At 36.7% G+C, this 21,183-nt stretch overlaps 1 protein-coding gene across 7 annotated transcripts in view; it reads right to left on the bottom strand.

Annotated features, from left to right (window-relative positions):
- RPS6KA3 (ribosomal protein S6 kinase A3) overlaps positions 1-21,183 on the bottom strand; it is a 110,456-nt gene that overhangs the window by 50,347 nt on the left and 38,926 nt on the right. For 6 of the 7 annotated variants that reach the window (XM_032840814.1, XM_032840815.1, XM_032840819.1 and 3 more), the window contains one exon: positions 1,945-2,061. In XM_032840814.1, coding sequence (XP_032696705.1) covers positions 1,945-2,061 — 117 coding nt within the window. Of the gene's footprint in view, positions 1-1,944; positions 2,062-11,194; positions 11,309-21,183 lie in introns of those variants that run through there. The other variant, XM_032840820.1, reaches the window with a different exon arrangement.

Consider the following 21,183-nt stretch of genomic DNA (forward strand, 5'->3'; position numbering starts at 1 on the left):
GATAGTTCATACTTGGTGGGGAGAGGCAAGAGAAAAGACAGGCAGTAGAAGGTAGGTCAAAAATGTCTCCCAAGTTCCTGGCTTGCTTAACTGGATGCCATTCAGAGTTGCAGAGAAAAATGAAACAGGACAGGTTGGCAGGTGCAGGGGAAAATCCTGACTTTGGTTGTAGAGATGTTGAGTTTAAACTGCCTTTGAATCATGTGAAGAGAACAAAATATGCAGCTGTGCATAGAGTTCAGAGGTTAGAGGCATGATCTAGATTGGAGAGAGAAATCTGTCAGGACAGCTGTATATGGGTTATAATTATGATAGTGGGCATAGAGAAAATAATTAGTGGGAGGAGGAGTAGTAGTTAGTAGTAGGAGAAGGCAGCCTAGAATGGAATCTTGAGGGATTTCAATACTTAATGACTGGCTGGAAGAGGAAAATGGGGCTTGGAGAGGTTAAGTAACTTGCTCAAGCACATGTAACAAGTAGAAGAAAAAAAAATCAAATCCATATCTGGCTGACCGAGAGCCCAAACTTGCAACCATCACATTCTACTGTCTACTTAACCAATATTTGAAATAAAAGCATCACTTTGGGTTTAAAGGAGGTTAACAGTTATAATAAATTACCTATATTAGCCAGGAACTGCTAAATAGTCCCCCTAAAACACACAAGGAAGCTAAAGTGGTGTTGTTTTGGAGCTTGCAGACCGTATTATCTTCAGATATTTCCTCACGGGGAGGTGGTAAGCAAGCACTGCAATGTGAAAGTTGAATGCAATCTCAGAATCTTCCTCTTACTGAGAAACAGAATAGTTAGATCAAATAATAGTAATCATAATATTGTACTTCTCGAAATGGAGGAGAGAAAATGCTCCTAAGGTATGCAGCAGGGGGATAAGGAATATTTGAAGCAAAATGATGAAGATGTTGCATCTTCAGGAGCACTTTTAGTTGGTGGCTTTGTGAAACATTTTTGATGTTAAAGACAAACATGGGTATCATTGATTAGAATGTAACCTCGACATTCATTTTAATTAATTAATAAAATTATTTATTTATTTGTTAGAGAGAGAGCAAGAGAGCATGCGGGAGCACAAGCAGGGTGAGTGGCAGGCAGAGGGAAAAGCAGGGTCTCTGCTAAGCAAAGGAGTCCAACGTGGGACTTGATCCCAGGACCCTGGGATCATGACCTGAGCTGAAGGCAAACGCTTGACTGACTGAGCCACCCAGGCATCCCTTTTATATTCAGTTTCAAGACAAGTTGTAAATCTCCAAAATTTTATACTCATAGCGGTAATCCTCCTCCCCTAATTCCTTGGGAGTAACCATTCACTTTCTGCTGGTAGTAGGGATATTCTGGAGGAAAGATTAAAATACACTGTTATAATGTACTTGGCAAGATCACCTTCCGTATCTACATGAGGACTCAAAAAGAGTATAAAAAAGTGTACCAGGGGAATAATTTTTGATTTTTAATCATTTGCAAAGTGTACAAGTCACATGCTCTTGAAGAGAAAACAAATATGAAGTGATTAGTGCCAATTTACAGAAGTTTCCAGTGTACTTTTGAATGATTTTATTCACTTTCTCACACTTATTGACAGTGAGAAATGTAAAAACAGAAACAGGGGCGCCTGGGTGGCTCAGTGAGTTAAAGCCTCTACCTTCGGCTCAGTCATGGTCTCAGGGTCCTGGGATCGAGCCCCGCATCGGGCTCTCTGCTCAGCAGAGAGCCTGCTTCCCCCGCTCTCTCTGCCTCCCTCTCTGCCTACTTGTAATCTCGCTGTCAAATAAATAAATAAATAAATAAAATCTTAAAAAAACAAACAAACAGAAACACTGCTTGTACGGAGATTGGTAATATTTCATAAAATAGTACCATTCTCCGTCTGTCTGAAATACACACAAATTCCAAGAAACAACTTTTAAAAAACAAACACTCATGACTTACCTTTCCAAATGATCCCTGCCCTAATACTTTTAAAAGTTCAAATTGGGAAGGATCTGCCTTTTCATGTCCTTCTTTTACATGATGTGTGATTGCAATTTCTTTGATACTGCCTTCTTCCTGTCGAAGCAAATATAAACAGAAAAAAGAGAGTTAGAGACACTTTCTCCAGCTATAAACCAAGAAACATAAATTTAGCATTATCATATTAGAAATCCTCAAATTATTATTTGGTTTTTCAAAGTAAGCTCTATGTCCAGTGTGGGACTTGAACTTGTGACCCCAAGATCAAAGGTTACATGCTCTACCAACAGAGCCAGCCACAAAACCCTGCAAATATACTTTCAAGTTAAATGTCAAAGAGAATGATACCAGCCCACTGCATAGACCACTTTAACCTCTACTTAACATTAGCACTGAGTATTTCCAAGTCTTCAATTCTTCCTACTGGAGATAATTAAAATAGCTTCATGGGGTGAAGGCAGAGGATGTAAAGAAGTCTGAAAACACAACAGAGTAATCTGCTGTGTTCTGACATGTGCTTGTATTAGGTAAAACCAATCACACACACACACACACACACACACACACACACACACACACACACAGAGTTGTGTTTACTGGGGAGTGGGGTTGAAAAATATTCCAAGGCAAACATGGAGATTTCTACCCTCAGCAAGGCCATTTGGATCCGTATGCTATTCTGTTGGAAATATGTAAGTTACTTTGTTTCTACAACTACTTGAGAACTAAACAGGGAGAAAGAGTTAACTCTAAGACACAAAATGAAAAAAGATTTAACATTTGGAATGGAGAATTAGACACAAAAAAGTTACTACTCAGCATAATGGAACAATGGAAGGTCTTAGGGTTAAGGGAAGGATTTTTAGACAGTGGATGTGTCAGTAAACCTGAGGGAAAGCATCAGAAAGGGAGAAAGGTTGAAAATATATGTATGTATACACAGAATTTCAATTACTTATTCCCTCTGGGATTAGTAGATAAAGTACACCTTATTTAATCAAGAACTATATACTATGTTATAGCCAAAAACTACAATAAAACAAAACCAGAAATATATGCCTGTCAAAGACCATTTTTCTTTTTTGCCTATGTTATTTTTTCCTAGTGTCTAAGTATTATTAGTAGAATCAAAATATGTTGTACAAAAATAATTCATTGTTTTTATTTATTGTTGTTTTCCACATGCATGTTTGAGCTCAATTAACATTTTCTGAGATAGAATGTTGGCTATATATGGAATTACAAAGATTTCTCAAAAAGATACACTGGTCTACTAATATGGCAGGTTCTGAAAAATGAGGAGTGAAAGAAAATCTCTTGTAGGACAAAAAAAGGAATCTAGGCCCACTATTTTACTCTGTAAGACAGACGTTTATAGACTGTGATAATTAATACTCAAGCAGCTTCAACATTTTGGAGGCTCTCAGAACTGTGGCAACAACAAAACAATCCCTCAATATGGTTTAGTCCTTTATTTTGTAATTTCATGTGTACTATCTCCTTTATTTTTCACAACCATCCTGTGCAGGTGTTAGGGTAGAATCAAGCATTACCTGACTCTGAGACTCTACCCCCCTTCCTGTGCACCCCTTCTCTGCAAATGAGACCGGTTGGTGGGTGTACAAGGGCTTCAGAGTGACAGCTATTTGTACCTATATTAGGAAAGGCAGGAAGCAAATTACCAAATTCTTTAAAGAAAACTTTCAAAGAATAATGTATGTGTGAAAATGGTTATATCCAGCAAACATTTATTAAGTACCTACCATGTACCAAGCCTGGGTTAGGTGCTTTTTCACCTTTTATATTTCCTGCTTCATAACAAACCTTGTTAGAGAGGGCTGGTAACAACAGGGTGGGGTATACCTCAGAGCAAGCAAAAACATCTCAGAATTCTCTACAGACTCCCCCATTCATCACTAGAAATTTGACAGACCTTTTAAAGGCCAAATGGTCTGAATACAGTTTGAAGTTTAAAGAGATTAAGTACAGATCACAAGCCAATAACTGGCAGACTTATGGATCAATTCCAGGTTCTGACTTCTAATGACTTCTAAAACAAGGGTCTTAGCATTACACCATTCTGAGACTGTCAGAGGCTTCTGTGGTTCCCCATCCAAGATCAATGACAGGAACATACAAACTTATTCCCTTGATCCTTTTAACTGGTCTGTTTCTCTTGGGTCAGTTAGCTACAGTGATTAGAGAAATGTTTTTGAACTTTTGGTAGCATATCTTCATCAGTTAAAAAAAAACTAGCATATACCCAATATTTATATGCTTATTGATTTTGAAATTATATATACTTTTTTGTATTACTGAATTATATACATTATACATGGAAATGAAACTAAAAGGAAGTTCTCCTCTTTCTTTTCTGTAACCCAAAGTGCTGTCACGTCGCACTTAAAAGACTAGTAGATTACAGACTTAAACTCAAAAGGCCAAGGTCATGGGTTGGATTCTAGCATGTGCCAGTCAGCCTACTATGGAAAAAACTATCTGTTCAAGAGCCTAACTGGAATCTAACAGCCATTTATGCCTTTAAATCATGAGGCTGTGAAGAACTATACTCTATATAACATTCCATATGTCTTATCAGTTTTCTTTTTTGGGTAAGTGGGATGTAATTTTAGGCTGCAATATTGTTTCATCTTTTATTTCATAAGAATACTATAATTAATTGTCACAAATATGCAACACAGGCAGGGAACGATCACTGAATTATAAAATGTTTTGCATTTTGCAGCAGTCATACAGGATCAAGTCTTACTCTCATAAGGAGAGCTACAATCAGGTCACAGATCTCAAAATAAACAGCAGTAACTATTCAAGAAAGATTTCATCTTGGATGACTACCCTTCTTTTCCTCTCACGTCAAACAAGTTACCAAAAAACAGAATCTCCCTTTGATCCCTTCATTCAACAAACATATACTAAAACATCTACTATGTATCAAACATGGTAATGGGAATGTCCTTTCTTTCCTCCCCACGCCCCCACCATTTCCAGCAGCATCACCAGGTAAAATTCTTCATTACCTTTCCTGTGGAAAACTGAAACTAGCTTGGTTACTTGTAATGCCCCTTTGTGCCACTGCCAGTCCACTTCATCCTCCTGACAAATTCATTTTCTGAAAGGAGATAGCTCCAGTCATATGACCAGACTGCCCAAAAACTCCTTCTAAGTTTTCCTAAATTAAATGCACTGCTTCCCCTTGGCATGTAAAGCCCTCTACAATAAGGCTGCAACTTAGTTTTATGGTATTATCTCCCAACATTGCCTTACATGTAATCTTTTGTCCACTGGGTTATTTCCTGTTCCTTAAACATTTTGTTTTTAAAATTAAATATGTGCACATGGATGACCAAATCAAATAGTGACAAAATACCCTATTATGAAAAGCAAGTCTCCTCTCACCCCCAAACCTAGGCTTTTTAAAAAAGTTCTTTCTGCATTTGATAATTTCTTGGTTTATTAACTTTAAGACAATGCCTGCTGATTTAAAAATAAGATGAAGGATTCACTCATACCTCTTTCATCATCTTCTTCCCCACTATTTGATAACTGTATTGCTTTTACATGAATTTCTCATCTTTTCTATTAGTTTTGGATAGAATCCTAACTTCTCACCTCATTTGGTTTTCAAGATTTATTATTTATTTGAGAAACTATGTGTGCAACGGAGGAGGGGGCACAGGCAGAGGGGGAGAGAGAATCTCAAGCAGATCCCCCTCCAAGAACAGAGTCTGATGTGAGGCTCAGTCTCATGACTCTGAGATTATGACCTGAGCTGAAACCAAGAGTTGGACACTTAACCTACTGAGCCACTTAGGTACCCCCTAACTCCTCACTTTATAAAAGGAGGTTAACAGTGCCTATACGGACACACTTGGGTGGCTCAGTCAGTTAAGCGTCTCTGCCTTTGGTTCAGGTCATGATCCTAGAGTCTTGGAATTGAGTCCCGTATCAGGCTTCTTGCTCAGTGGGGAGGTTGCTTCTCCCCCTGCCTGCTGCTCCCCCTGCTTGTGCTATCTGACAAATAAATGAATAAAAAGAATCTTTAACAAAAAATAGTGCCTGTATTTCCCTAACCTGCTAGCTATATTTTTACGTTTTTATTAATATTGAGAAAATTAATTATCTCCTGTAACCACAACCAAACCCTTCATATTATCTCCACCACCTGATTTTAAAAGCAGAAGTCCCATATACCAGCATTCACATTTTTATGACAATATATTGTTTAAATGCAGGCTAGAAAGTACATTAAATTTCCTTTTATACAGGCCCATAATAGTGACTTCCAAGACAATCTGAGGGGACTTAAAAAAGAAAACAAAACAACACTTCATCAAATGCTTAAATTCATGATACATTTTACTTTGAGTTCTATTGGGACCACGAATTTTTTAAAAAGATTTTATTTATTTATTTATTTATTTGACACACAGGAAGAGAGATCACAACTAGGCAGAGAAGCAGGCAGAGAGAGAGGAGGAAGCAGGCTCCCTGCTGAGTGGAGAGCCCAATGTGGGGCTCGATCCCAGGACCCTGAGATCATGACCTGGGCTGAAGGCAGAGGCTTAACCCTCTAAGCCACCCAGGCACCCTGGGACTATGAATTTTTTTTACATGTTTTTCTTTATTTCCTGTTTCTAACAGCCCCGTCATTCCTGGGGGGAGGGAAAGGTTAATTTGACCATTAGTCTTAATTTTTCCTTAACTCTTTACCACACTTCCCATTCTTCTGAGAGCCCTCTCCTACCCCCCCCCCAACAGGAACGATTGTTTTCTAGGCCTTGCTGTACAGCTATTACCTCCAGGTATCTCTTCTGGGCTTTCCTGGTTAAACCCACTATTCTCAGTTTCCCATACCCTTCTCTTTCTTAGATTACTACCCTGTTAACTTCCTAAGAAAAGTGATGTGGAAAAAAATTTTCTGAACCTTGCACATCCGAAGATGTCTTTATTTTGTCTTCACATTTGTATAGTTTGGCTTGGTACCAAATTCTATAGAATAAAAACAGTCTGGCCTTGAACACTGACATTAATGGCCCATTGCCCTCTAGCAGCCAGGACTGCTACTGAGATGGGTGATGCTAGCCTGATACACATATTTGGGAAGATGTACTGTTTGCTTTCCAGAAGCTGTAAGAATTTGCTCTGTCCTTGTACTTCTGAAATTCCACACTAGTGAGATAAATATGGGTCTTCTTTCCTTCAGAATGCTAGATGGTTGGTGAGCCTTTATAATTTTAAGACCTGAATTCTTTGCCTCTGAAGGAACTCTAACATTTTTTTAAAAAATAATTTCCTTCCATCAGTTTTTCAGGGTTTATCTTTTTGTAACGCTACTAGTTAGGTATTGTATGTCTGGGATTGAATCCTGTATGTCACTTATCTTTTTTCTCCTATTTTCCAAGAGACTTCCTTGGTTTTATTTTCCCACCCTCATACTGAATTTCTTATTCTGGCAAATCTTATTTTAAAATAAATTTGCAAGTGCTCCTTTTGTCAATGTTTCTTTAAAAAAAATAGCAACTTCCTCCACTCCCTACCCTCTTACCCCAAAATGGATGCAATCATTCCAAACCTCTTTAGGATATAAACTAGAATTTCAAAAGTCTTTTTCTACATTGGGCCCAGAAAGTGCAAAAAAGTGTGCATGGGGATGGAGAGAAAAGATCGAGGCCTATGGCCCAAGTTCTAAAGACTTGTCACTATTATATCTTCAACACTTTTTTTTGTTCCTTCCAAGTTTAAATTTTTAACGAGTCACATTGGCAAGCTACCTTTTATCTACGTTTATGTTATAATACGGTCATAGCAGTATCATAAGCAAAATACCCTTGGCTGGTATCTCAATGCTCAGATTGTGCTTAATGTCACCAGTTTCTCCAAGTTATGGGACCATGGTATTTTAGAAATGAAAATGAGGTTCAACTAAGATATAATACTAATTCTTGGGCAATCTTGGACAATAGGTAGAAAAGCAACAATGTGCTCTTCTAGCTCATACCTAGAATCTAATGAGACAGATGAAGAGAGGAATATCAAATTTCCAAAGGCACTGATAATCCAAGTATAGGGATTTGCATGTGATAAACATATCATGTGAATAAATCACCTGTTACTGAAATAAAACTGTTATATGAAATTTTACATAATGAAAACACAGAATTACAGTTTGTAAAATTGAGTTTTTGCCTATAAGTGCACAGGAAAGCAACTATAATTTTATGGAAGAAGAATTTTGTCAGTGAAGTCAAGCACAGATTTAATTTATATCCTTTTTCCCCTTGTGAGGTTCACATATTTTTATATTCTCTGGTATATTTTAAATTATACATGGATATATGTCCATTAATCATCATAAAAAAACTTATACTGTGTATTTCTAAAAGCTGGTCTCCATCACAACCCTGTATCATCTGTCTACACCCCTATCACTTTCAGATATTTGCCACCCCCAGCCTAGATGTTCAATACCCTCAAGCTATGTATGGGAATTCATCCATTCATCCATTTAAACGTTTATTTATTGAGTACCTCATACATCCAAGCATTCTTTTAGATGCCTGAGATATACAATAAATGAAACAGATGAAAATTTCTGGCGTTTTGGGGAGAAACCAAACAATATAGGTATATTCATGTTAGAACAAGATAAATACCACGGGAAAAAGTTACTAAGTTGGGTAAGAGGGATCAGAAGTGCATGGATGAAAAGGAGAGCTTGCAATTTTAAATAAAACCATCATTGCAGGTTTTACTGAAAAAGTGCTATTTGAGTAAGACCAAAAAGATGAGACGGAGTCAGCCATCTAGGGAAGAGCATTTCAAGCAGAGACAAGCCAGTGCAAAGGCCAGTGTGGGAGCACACATGGAGACCAGTGTTTGGATCAGAGAGGAATCAGGTCCAAGAGGGGGCTAACTTCAGGGAGACTATGGTGCTTCTGCTTCTTCCGAATTGCCTGGTCCTAATGGAAATGTTTCTGATCTATAACATATTCTCTTAGGCCCATTCCTTTTTATTAGAAGGCAATTCAGATTATGAGCCATGTAATGGGCCAGATGTTAGAGATACTAAGATAAAGAAGAGTCTCTGCCCTCTAGGAATTTACTTAGGACTTCAAAGATTTATTACTGGATAAATACTTGTTGATATGTGACCTATGATAGAAAAAAACAAGGTCAATTCAGTTAACAAATATATAATTTTAGGAATTCTATAAAGGATGTCATTTTAGACATCACAGAAAAATGGCAAAAGAAAATTCATGGACAGGTGGATCTTCTGGTGTTCCTCCAATCACACAGAAAGCCACCTCATTTGTTTTCCAGGAGCACCAAAAGATCTGTAGGTTCCTTCTAAAATGGTCCTTAAGATTTGCCCTTTAATGGGAAAAAAAAATGAATGTTTCTTTTTTTTTTTTTTTAAAGATTTTATTTATTTATTTGACAGAGAGAGATCGCAAAGCAGGCAGAGAGGCAGGCAGAGAGAGAGGAGGAAGCAGGCTCCCTGCTGAGCAGAGAGCCCGATGCGGGGCTCGATCCCAGGACCCTGAGATCATGACCCGAGCCGAAGACAGCGGCTTAACCCACTGAGCCACCCAGGCGCCCCGAATGTTTCTTTTTTTAATTTGAGAGGAAAAAGATATAATTTTGTTCTTAAAATGTGAAAGTATTAAAGAGAAGGAACAAAAAGTGATGCTGTCTATTTAAGACACAAAACCTAATATTGTAACATACTACCATTAAGTAAACAAACTGTGTGATATTAATTGATTTTAAAGAATGATTCAACTTTTGGCATTATGCCCTGACTTGAATACATAATTTCCTTTTTCCTGCCCTCCCTTGGGTCAGGAAGTGTGTTCTTAAGGCATTTGTATTTTCTAAATTGTTTTGAATGTCAGAAAATATGGATGAAACTTGAAGTAAATTATTTAAATGTTCCTTGGTAAAAACTAATAAATAAATCTTTACTGTCGATATGTAACTGTTTTTTGGCTTAACATAAAGAAGACGTTACAAATAAAAAATCTATACTTCATTTGCCTCTTGAATGTAATTCAAAATTCAAGTATTATTCTCTATACAGAAACCTGAGGTTCTAGAATATAGTTTTTAATTTTAAAAAGATATTAAGGAGGGCACATATTGCATGGAGCACTGGGTGTGGTGCATAAACAATGAATCCTGGAACACTGAAAAAATAAAATTAAAAAAAAAAGATACGTTAAATTTTTAGATGACTGATAAACATAAAAATTTGGCTGTAATACATAATTAGGCTGTTTATCCAAGTCATGCTGAAAAAAACAATTTAAGGTATTCTAGATTACAATTTGACCAAATCCAATTTACTTATTTGCTAATGGATGATAAATATGTTCAGCATTTTTCATTAAACCAAGATCTCTAAGAGTATTCCAAACCAGCTTCTTCTATGTTTGAGAAAATAGCATTGCTATTCTCCAGACTAATATTCCTAATCACTGCTGCAGAGGAGCAGTTTTCTCCCAATCGGGAATCCCAATCAAAAAATTAAGTTCTCTTTGGAGAACAGCAGAATAGCACAATTCTCACGGCAAAGTATCAAGTTAATTTGGCAGAACTTAAATGAAACAAAATGCAAATTATCATTTGCTAAGCACATTTTAACAAAGTAATACTTTGAAAACTGTGTCTACTCTAAGTTAGATGAAATTACTTAAAATTACTTAAATACAGTTGATTAAAAACTTCAAAGTTTGAAAGGAACCAATTTCAACAAAAGTCTGACTTGAAGGTCTTGACTATTTAAAAATAATATATTCTCTAACCCATCAAAATATTGCTTACATTATAGTAATCTCCTAACTATCAATAAGTTCACAATTTTCTTCATGCCTGGTTTAATACTGAAAGTTACTGTCATCTGTTTTATTACACAAAATTACAAACATGAGCAAAATAAAAAACTATTATTCTACCACTAAAAAGCCAAATAAGTTTAAGTTTAAAAATAGTTTACAAAATATACAATTGAAACGAATAATACACACAGGTGGCTTACTTTTAGCAAACATAAATATTATCCTTTAAAAGCTCTTTAAAAACTGGTTTTGAATTTTGAAAACCTTCTTAAAAGAACATATAAAACTAAATAATTATTTAATTAGTATAATTATACTGAGCTCCAACTAAAACATTTTAGTTTTTACAGAAGTTGAACAAAGCTTACCTGTATAGAGCGAACACGAAAAGACAAAAATTTAAACATGGCTACGAAACCATGATGGTGATAAAAGAATTTCTGACTGTAAAACTTAGGTTGGAAAGGGAAGGCCAAGCCCCTGCAAAGTTTTCTCCTACCAGCTGTTCCGGCAATTAGAAAATTTCCTGTCAGGCGGGTCCTGAAATGCTAGAAAAAGAGGCCTGACAATTTTCCTGTGGTAAAAGAAAGGAGAAACGTAATGGCGAGGGCACTATGTAGCTAGCTGATAGGTAGGGAGGCCAGAACAGGAAACCAAAACAGATTTGCTGATAGCAAAATCCTGTTGAAATGTTCTTAACTCCTGGTTCCTAGCAATCCAGACAATTTTACAACTAGTGAAATGAACGTTATTTTATTTTAGAATCCTGAGGAATGCCAGTATTTCTTAACTATATGACTCTTTAAAAGCAAATGAAACTAGTCAGCACTATTAAAATAAGTCATTGATGCACATGTGGAATTTTACCCTTTGCTATGTTTACACACATACACTCTAAAGGATAGTCTCAAGACTATTTTAAGGTTATATATAGACAAGTCATGGGTGTTCCCTGTCAATGAGGCATTGTTTCGTAACTATGGGAAGAAAATGACTATATGCAAGAAACATTTTGCATGTGATAGAAGGACAAATTCTTCCTGTCTTAAATGGAAGTAAATTATATTTAAATTCACACTGGTTATAGGCATCAATTATTGGCCAGGTTAAAGACTTCAAGGTCCAGAGCTAAAAATCCTAGTTGATAAAATCTAAATTAGAAGAAAGACCAACCCCTGGGTTATTAGTGAGCAAACAGAACACTTACTGATATAAGCCAAACTAGAAAAGGAGAGGTTAAGTTACTGGATAATCCCTTACTCCATTTCATTCTCTAACAGCCTCTAGAAGTTCTTCTAAGGTATTTTTATTTTGGAAAATAGTTTTTAAAATATGCCAATAATCAGAATATGATCACTGAGATAGTGGCATTTAAACAAAACCCAAGGACAGAAACATCGAGAGCTGTGGGAAAATGCTCTACTTGATGTGCATTTAACTAACCTATGCGGAACCAACAAACACATCGATCATTAATATATATATAACCTATACAAATTTAAGAAAATAACTGAATTTTCAAAACCTGAAGACAATTATCGTATGATTTCACTCATATGTGGAATTTAAGAAACAGAACAGATGAACACAGGGGAAGAGAGGAAAAAATAAAATAAGATGAAATCAGAGAGGAAGACAAACCGTAAGAGACTCTTAACTATAGGAAACAAACTGAGGGTTGCTGGAAGGGAGATGGGTGGGGGGATGGGGTAAATGGGTGATGGGCATTAAGGAGGGCATTAGATGTAATGAGCCCTGCGTGTTATATGCAACTGATGAATCACTAAACTCCACCTCTGAAACTAATAATACACTACATGTTAATTAATGAAAAAAAACAAACAAACACAAAAGCTGAAAAGTCTTCTGAAAACACCAGAAATGGTCAGTTAGTTTTCTGGATGAAGGAAACATAGTCAAGGCAGGCACAGATTTGATAATGGAGTTATCTATAATGAGAGCTCAGTTCAGCACTACTTTATGGAGCAAACACTGAAGTATCCATTAGGTGTTACACGTGCCATAGGAAAGGCCAAGGCTCTTCTCACCCTATCAAATTTTTGCAGCTATGTTCTATAATGTTCTATATATGTTCTTGCTGCATTTACCTTTTATGGCAATGTTTTATAAGTGACCTAACAGAAGTTGAAGAATAAAAACAAAATTGCTCAATTTAAAAAATTATCTTACTTAACCAGGTACATTAGAATCAGCCGGGACCCAAATAAATGTCCAAGATAAAATTTTGAATTCTGCTAGGGAATTGTGCAGTCCTCTTGATTAAAAATGCATGCCTCAATTTTTCAGCAAGAAAAGCACCTAAGAAAATTTCCATCAGAACACGAACCCGCCCATCTCCCAGAAGGAATTATTTAAGTCTCCTTATAATGCAGCATGGTTAGGATGACCACCTAACATAAAAATTGCAGTCTGAACATGAGATGCCTTTTAAGGCTGTCAAGAGGCAGCAGATAGCATGGTTACTGTACAACTGATGAAAAGATGTACAAAACAAAATAGGATTGTCTCTGTATACAGCACTCATCAACTTTATTCAAGTAATATTTAAGAAGCAACCAAATAACCTTTTTTGAATTTGAAGGATTAGTTTGAATTGGCTTTAATGACTACTGATGCTCAGGTTAACAGTCACATTTTGTTGTGTGCTGTGCTTTTTAATAAAAGCACTAAGAAAATGAATCAATATTTCAGATACCAAAACCCAAAATAAGTCTCCTTGAGATGAAATGATACCTAAATTAAAACAGTGTGGTACTGCTGTATAAAAGATAAACAGAGGGACAGAAAAGAATAAAAGGATAAATGTTGACATTTTACATCTGACAGAGATGTTAGGACATTTGGGTACTTGTCTGGGAAAGGCAGAAGTCATAAAGGAAAATATTGGTATAGATTTGATTATAAAATTCAAAAACTTCTCTGTATCAAAAGGCACCATAAATAAAGTTAAAAAGACTAGTTCACATGATTGGAATCCCTTATAATCATATTACAACTCACCACTAAGCAACAGCTTTTTTTGGGTGTTAGTTATCTCCTAACCAAAAATGAAAGCGCTTAAGGCCCTTTGGTACATTGCTTAAGACACTGATTACTGTTTAAGTTCATGCCACTGCCCCTACCAGATTAATCTTCAGAGCAGGCACCATACTTATCTTTGTATTCCCATAGCAAAGAGCATACAATAGGAATTCAAATAATGGCTGCTGGAGTAAAAAGTGTCATATGCTGAAATCTGAAATGGATACTACTTGTGTGCATGAAACTAGATATTATTATTTATATTCTTCTTGCTTCTTTTGACTTTCTCTAAATTAATCTTATTAAAATTTCAGCTAATTTCCCTTTATTCTTGTACCTTACTGGTTTTAGTGCTTACCTTATTATTTAAGAAGTAAATTTTATTATAAAAAGTATGCATGTCCATTACAGAAAACTTGAATAATAAGGAGAAAAACAAAGGAAAAAAATCACTATTTTGGTGCTTATCTTTATAGTCTTTTTCTGGATACACACCATGTACACACTTGAACCATACTATACATTTTATCACTTTTTTCTGTAAAGGGCCAGACAGTAAATGTTTTTGGCTTTGTAGGCCATATGGTTTCTGTCAACTCTGCTACTGCAGTGGGAAAAGGAATGGGTGAGGCTTTATAGCCAGAATAATCTTAAAACAGAAATCAGACTGGGTCATGCCCCTACATCAAATTCTTCAATGGTTTCCCATCACAGAACAAAACCCAAATTCCTCAGGCTATGGACCATAAAACAGGCAATGATAAACACTACTTGATCATGACTTGGGAATACACTCACTAAATCTTTCTGACACGATATTGATATTTGGTTTTATTTTATTTTAAGATTTTACTTATTTATTAGACAGAGATCACAAGTAGGCAGAGAGGCAGACAGAGAGAGAGGAGGAAGAAGGCTCCCCGCTGAGCAGAGAGCCTAATGTGGGGCTCGATCCCAGGACCCTGGGATGATGACCTGAGCCGAAGACAGGGGCTTTAACCCACTGAGCCACCCAGATGCCCTGATATTTGGTTTTAGACATTATTTTATCATGTTAAGGTCAGAATACTCTTTACTAAAAGAGGAATGAATAGTCAATTTTATAAAATGTCTTATTATCTATTAATACAGTCACCTCATCTATCTCCTTTGACCTAATGATTTGATAATGTAGATCAACCGTGTCCTGATATGTTCGCATTCCTGGGAAAAATCCATTGTTTTTTTTTTTTTTTTGGTAAAGATTTTATTTATTCATTTGACAGACAGAGCTCTCAAGCAGGCAGAGAGAAAGAGGAGGAAGGGGGCTCCCTGCTGAGCAGAGAGCCCGATGCGGGGCTCGATCCCAGAACCCTGGGATCATGACCTGAGCTGAAGGCAGAGGCTTTAACCCACTGAGCCATCCAGGCGCCCCCAAATCCATTGTTTTAATATATGTATCTGATTTGTAATTATTTAAAAAGATTTTTGCATCTATATTCATAAGTTAAATTGGCAGTTTCCTTTTGTGTATTAACTTTCATTTTCAGGGCTATGCTAACTTTATAAAACAAACTAGAAGGCAATGTACATTTTTTTCCTATGCTTTGGGACATTTTAAAGACTACAGGAATGATCTGTTTTTTGAAAGTCTCAAAGATTTCTCCATCAAATCATAGGGGCCTGCCCGTAATTAGGAGGCAGAGAGTTTAACACCTTAAATTTCTCCCTTGCTATTGCTATATTCAGTTTTTCTATCCCTTTCTAAATGATATCATTTAGATTTTCCTAGAAAACCAAGTTTCAGCAAGACTTTTATATTAGTATACAGTTATACTTAGTATTCTGTTTTTAACCTTGAATTTAAGGAACATGTCAAGCATATCTAAAGTAGACAGACTAGTGTAATAAACCCTCATGTACCTATTACTCACCTTTAATGATTACCAACTCATGGCCAATCTTACTTCACACACACTCTTACTTCATACACTCACTTCCCCCAAAACTAATTATTCCCATAATTCATTCCCATAATATTTTGAAGCAAATCCCAGATATTATATCACTTCATCTATAAATATTTTTGTTAAGATGTTTTAAACTCTTTCCTATCTGTGGTTGTATCGTGTTTTGTTTTCTGAATGTTACATATTTGCTTCCCCACTCCCCATTTTCTCCTTCACTGATTTTGGAATTTGTATTTAATTCCTTCTTCTGGCTTTCTAGAAGTTTACTTTATGGTTCTTTTTCTAGCTTCTTTCAACCGAGTCCTTAGTTCCTTTATTTGAATTCTCATTCATTAATAAATTTGTCTTTCTTTAAAGTATAATTCTAACAATATCATTTAAGATAGTACATTCTAAGCACTGTGCGTACATGAAATTATTTCAGTTAATTCTCACTACACTGAGATGAGTACTATTCATCCTACAGATGCAGAAACTGAGGGGAAAAGAGCAGTTAAGGAACCTGTTGCTCAAGTTCATACTTTCTTGAAGAAAGTCGGAATGGCTGTGATGTTGGTGGGAGCATAACCAGGCAATTCTATCTGGGGAAGGAGTGTGTATTTACATATGGCCAGTGGCTGACTTAGGTCAGAAACCAGAAAGTGCTAAAACTTGTGGTAAGACCCAGAAGAAAGACAGTTCAGTAGAGGATCCATAGCAGAGTTCCTGAACACCTTTCTACACCATACATTATATTTGTCTGGCAAAACTCCAACCCTGGTCAAACCCAATTATCATCCATTTGCATAAGCTCATGAAAGTAGAACCATGCTGGAGAAAAATCAACCTGAGGATAGAAATTTAAAACAAAAATGTTTTCTGAAATGATTCCTTTGTATATGATGTTTTGTATGGATCAGTTTTTCAGTACTGAAGGGTTTAATATCTAGGGGTTTCCATTTAAGTACAAAAGAATTACTCTCTACTACACGTCCATCAGTAGGTAATGTTACAAAGTGCTAAAGTTCTATGGTTTTAAATCAGAGATAGGAAATATCACCAATCTTAAGCAAATGGTAGTGGATTCCTAGAGCACTGAGATGGGTTCCTTCTAAGGTCTCGTCTCAATGATCATGTGCAACATTTCCCATAAGCATGGGGAGAGGGCAAGGGGGCAGCTATACCAATGTCCCACGTAGGCCTATTGCAGTAAGCAGTGATACATCCTAGGTGGTATTGCTCATCAATCTATCCACACTCTTCCCCCCGCTTCATGTAAGTAAAGAGGTTACAACTCTCATTATTTCAGACTGATTCTATAAACTAGTCATACTTTAACAGAATTTAAATCAGTTTGCTCTCTTTCCAGTTGTGGATTAGATCAAACTGAAAAAGTGTGTTGGCTGCAGCAGAAGAGAAGCAATTTTGGATCAGAAGCACCATATGAGGTAGGCAAACCATGAAAAAAAGGGGGGAGTATTTTTTTTTTAAAGCTCTTATGGGTGGATGAAGGGACACTAGGAAGTAGAAAAAACAGCCTTGAAAGAGAGCCAAAAATGTAGCAAAGGGAAACCTTGCATGTTTGTAAAATTTGCCAGTTATACACGTACTCATTTAATGCCACCATGCACTGCTAATTATATTGCTATTTATCTCAGAAATTTTCCTAAGTGGTATATACTTACATGTACTAGACTATATTTTTCCCATGCTATAAGTGCTAAAATATACTCTCAGCCAATGAGAGTTAGAACAACAGACAATACACAATTAATCAGTAAGTGCTGTCAATGTACCACTCCACAAATGTTCCCTACCAATGAGCCCTCTATTGTACTCTCCTGTGTTGAGTGGATTCTTAACTGTCTATTGTCTACTACACTAGGGCTTCTCCTTCTATAGTTTATTTTGTGTTGAACCCATGATGTGTGCAAGTATGTGCTGGACTCAGGGCTATGAGTATCCCTTTGGATGCTCAAAGGCAAGGTTTAAGGCAGCCTGAGGGAACCTTCAAGGAAATGGAGGAAAACGGTAGACAACTTGGAACGGGTGAAGTTGCCTGGATACTGTGGAGGCCATCATATACATTACTGTAGCCTTAAGGTTACTATATGAACAGCTGCTAGAGTAACAGCATGTGTGCAAGTTGGAAGAAATTACTACTAAAGGCCTATCATGACTTTAGGGGATTTGTAAAGAATGCGGGCACTGTCAGTGTACTACCTGTGTCCTTCATAGGAGTGCTACTCCTTAACCTGACATTTAAGGTCATCTATGAACTATCTTCACTATACCTTTTTAAGCCATTTTTAATCACCATTACTTTTAAAAGCTTTCTCTAATTCTTGACAATTGTGCATGTGACTATGACACAACGGCTACAAAGACTGAGTTGATAAATACAGTGTTTAAGACTGTAGTCATATAATATTTACAAATTTGATGTCATAAATAATTGATGTGTGCATGGTCACTAGAAATAAATAAGATAAATAGGCCAGAGGACCAAGTTAAGAGATAATTAACTCACTTCACAAGTCACTTCACTCACAGACCTACTGTCAGCCACAAAATTACTGGATACCACCGTAGTTCCTAAGAGACATACTTTATTCCGTGTGAATAGTCTGAAAGAAAAGAACAGACTCTGGAAGGAAGATGACAGGCAAATGAACACTTTGTGCTAGGTACTTATTTATCTCCTTTAATTCTGAAGCCTCAGAAGAACCTTTGCCCGGTACTGTAAGAACCACTAAGAGAATTATTTCCCAACTAAGCAAGAAATTGCTTTAATGATCGTTCTTGGATGACTATAGAGATGTAAACGGTCAAGACTCCCTATTTCTTCAGCATGGATCACGCAGAACATGGAGTCTTCTAGCCAGCTGAGAAAAGATGGGGAATTCTAGAGTCCAGAAAGATATCTTGGCTTGAAGTACTTTATAGCACTCTTATCTTTTGCTGTGAAGGTAGTCTTTCCCCAGTCCCACCAGAATAAAGGCTAAGAATAATCAAGTCTCTCCAGCAGGGGAGGGAGAACAAACGACACCAGCTAGAACAAGTTAATTGGTGAAAAATTCAATGAATTATGCATAAATATGGATTAACATGCAAATATCCCTGGGGAAGGGAGATAGAGGAAGGTGACAACTGCCTGTTATATTCTGGTATGAATCAATTTATTTGGACACATGTTCTTATATTTTATGAGATACATGGAAAATATAAGTTTTTACTTCAGGAGAGTAAAGACAAGAAAGGATTGAACTTTTAAAAAGCCAGAATAAAGGAAAAGCATTAAAATTTCAGGAGATGGAAGAGAAGTGGATCTAGGATCTGGGAAGAAGGCAGAATGCACAGCAAAGAACAAAGGGAAGAGAGAAGAGATGAGGTGTAAAGGAGGAAACAATCCAGCCAGAATGAAATAGCTCTGCTACAAACAGAAACCAAGGGACATATTCAAGATACAACACAGAGGCAGCTCTGTATGTCAAGAAGATCTGAGTGAAGGTATTTTATGTTATGTTTATGTTATTTTAGTTTTGTTTAGGAGAAATTTGTCTTTCCTTTATGATTATCATTTTAGTCAAACTGACTTAGCAACCTCTCACATTTTTTCCCCTTTGGCTTTTGTTTATACCACTTTCCTATGAGAATGCCTTCACCCAAATACTGGCATTTACTTCTAAAAACCTCTACCAAAATTTTCTGTCTTTTGTAAATTTTTACCTGATTATACTAGTTATAACTAGTTTTACTTTATATTCTAGTTAACTTAAATTTTTATCAATGTTTAAATGAACAAATAGTGCTGTAAGGCTTATATGACCAAAAAGGAACAGTACCTAGTGCTCCTGGTACCCTTTCAGCTCTTTTCATTGTTCCCTCTGTTATTTATCTCTAATCAAAAACACAAGAAACAACAGGTGTTGGTGAGGATGTAGAGAACCAGGAACACTCTTGCACTACCGGTGGCAATGCAAACTGGTTCAGTTATTCTGGAAAACAGTATGGAGGTTCCTCAGAAAGTTAAAAATAGAACTATCTTATGGTCCAGCAATCGCAATACTAGGTATTTACCCAAAGAATACAAAAACACTAATTCAAAGGGATTCACGAACCCCAATGTTTACAGCAGCATTATCTACAACAGCCAAATTACGGAAACAGCCCAAGTGTCCATCAACTGATGAAGAGATAAAGAAGTGGTACATACATACAATGGAATATTACTCAGGCATCAAAAAGAATGAACTCGTCATTTGCAACGACATGGATAGAGCTAGAGAGTAGTATGCTAACTAAGTCCATTAGAAAAGGACAAAATCCGGGGCACCTGGGTGGCTCAGCAGTTAAAGCCTCTGCCTTCGGCTCAGGTCATGATCCCAGGGTCCTGGGATTGAGCCCCACATCGGGCTCTCTGCTTAGCAGGGAGCCTGCTTCCCCCCACCCCCTCGCCTGCCTCTCTGCCTACTTGTGATCTCTGTCAAATAAATAAAATCTTTTTTAAAAAAAGGACAAAATCCATATGATTTCACTCATATGTGGAATTCAAGGAACAAAACAAACAAGCAAAGGAGAAAAAAAGAAAGAAAGGGGCCCACCACTGTTCTTAATTATAGGGAACAAACTACTGGTTACAAGAGGGGAGGTGGGGGGAGGGGGCATGGGTGAAACAGGTGATGGGGATTAAGGAGGGCACTTGTCCTGATGAGCACCAGGTGATGTATGGAAGTGCTGAATCCCTACAGTATATTTGAAACTAATATTAGACTGTATGTTAATTAATTGGAATTTAAATAAAAACTTGAAAAAGGAAAAATTTAACCTTATACTACTTCCTCTTGACTCATCAATTTCAGATATTATCTTTAGACATCCTATTAGAGATAACAACACATATCACAAATTTTGGTTAAATCAGTATTTAGTTTTTACATTATTATGACGACGCAAATGTTGTTCACTGCCAAGGTAAGGAATATATTCTAGTTACATTTCTTGTGTATAACTTCTGTATTCTTCTTAAGTCTGCAGTTGGGTTTTAAAATTTGCTTTCTTTCTGCCTATCTCAAATTCTTCTCACTCTGCCTCTTAAGAGAATTTTCAGTACTCCAACCTATTGGATAATTCATCACTTCTATTTTTTCCCCTGGAGACAGCTTTCCTGGAATCATCTGTCTGCTTCAATCTGGACTGAGTACTCTCTAAGCCTACTGAATGAACTAGTCTTCTGAAGCACCCTTTATTCATCACAATGTGAAGGAACTTTCTTCATTGTGCTTCTAAATGTTGGATCCTTTGTTGCCTGAATCTCCTGTCTTTTTCTTGTTAACAACCATCTTGTGTTGGCGGAGCCTACATTCCAACACCTTCCTAAAAATAGG

Source organism: Lontra canadensis, unplaced genomic scaffold (assembly GCF_010015895.1).
Source record: "Lontra canadensis isolate GAN:19392208 unplaced genomic scaffold, GSC_riverotter_1.0 scaffold116, whole genome shotgun sequence".
Classification (NCBI taxonomy): Eukaryota; Metazoa; Chordata; class Mammalia; order Carnivora; family Mustelidae; genus Lontra; species Lontra canadensis.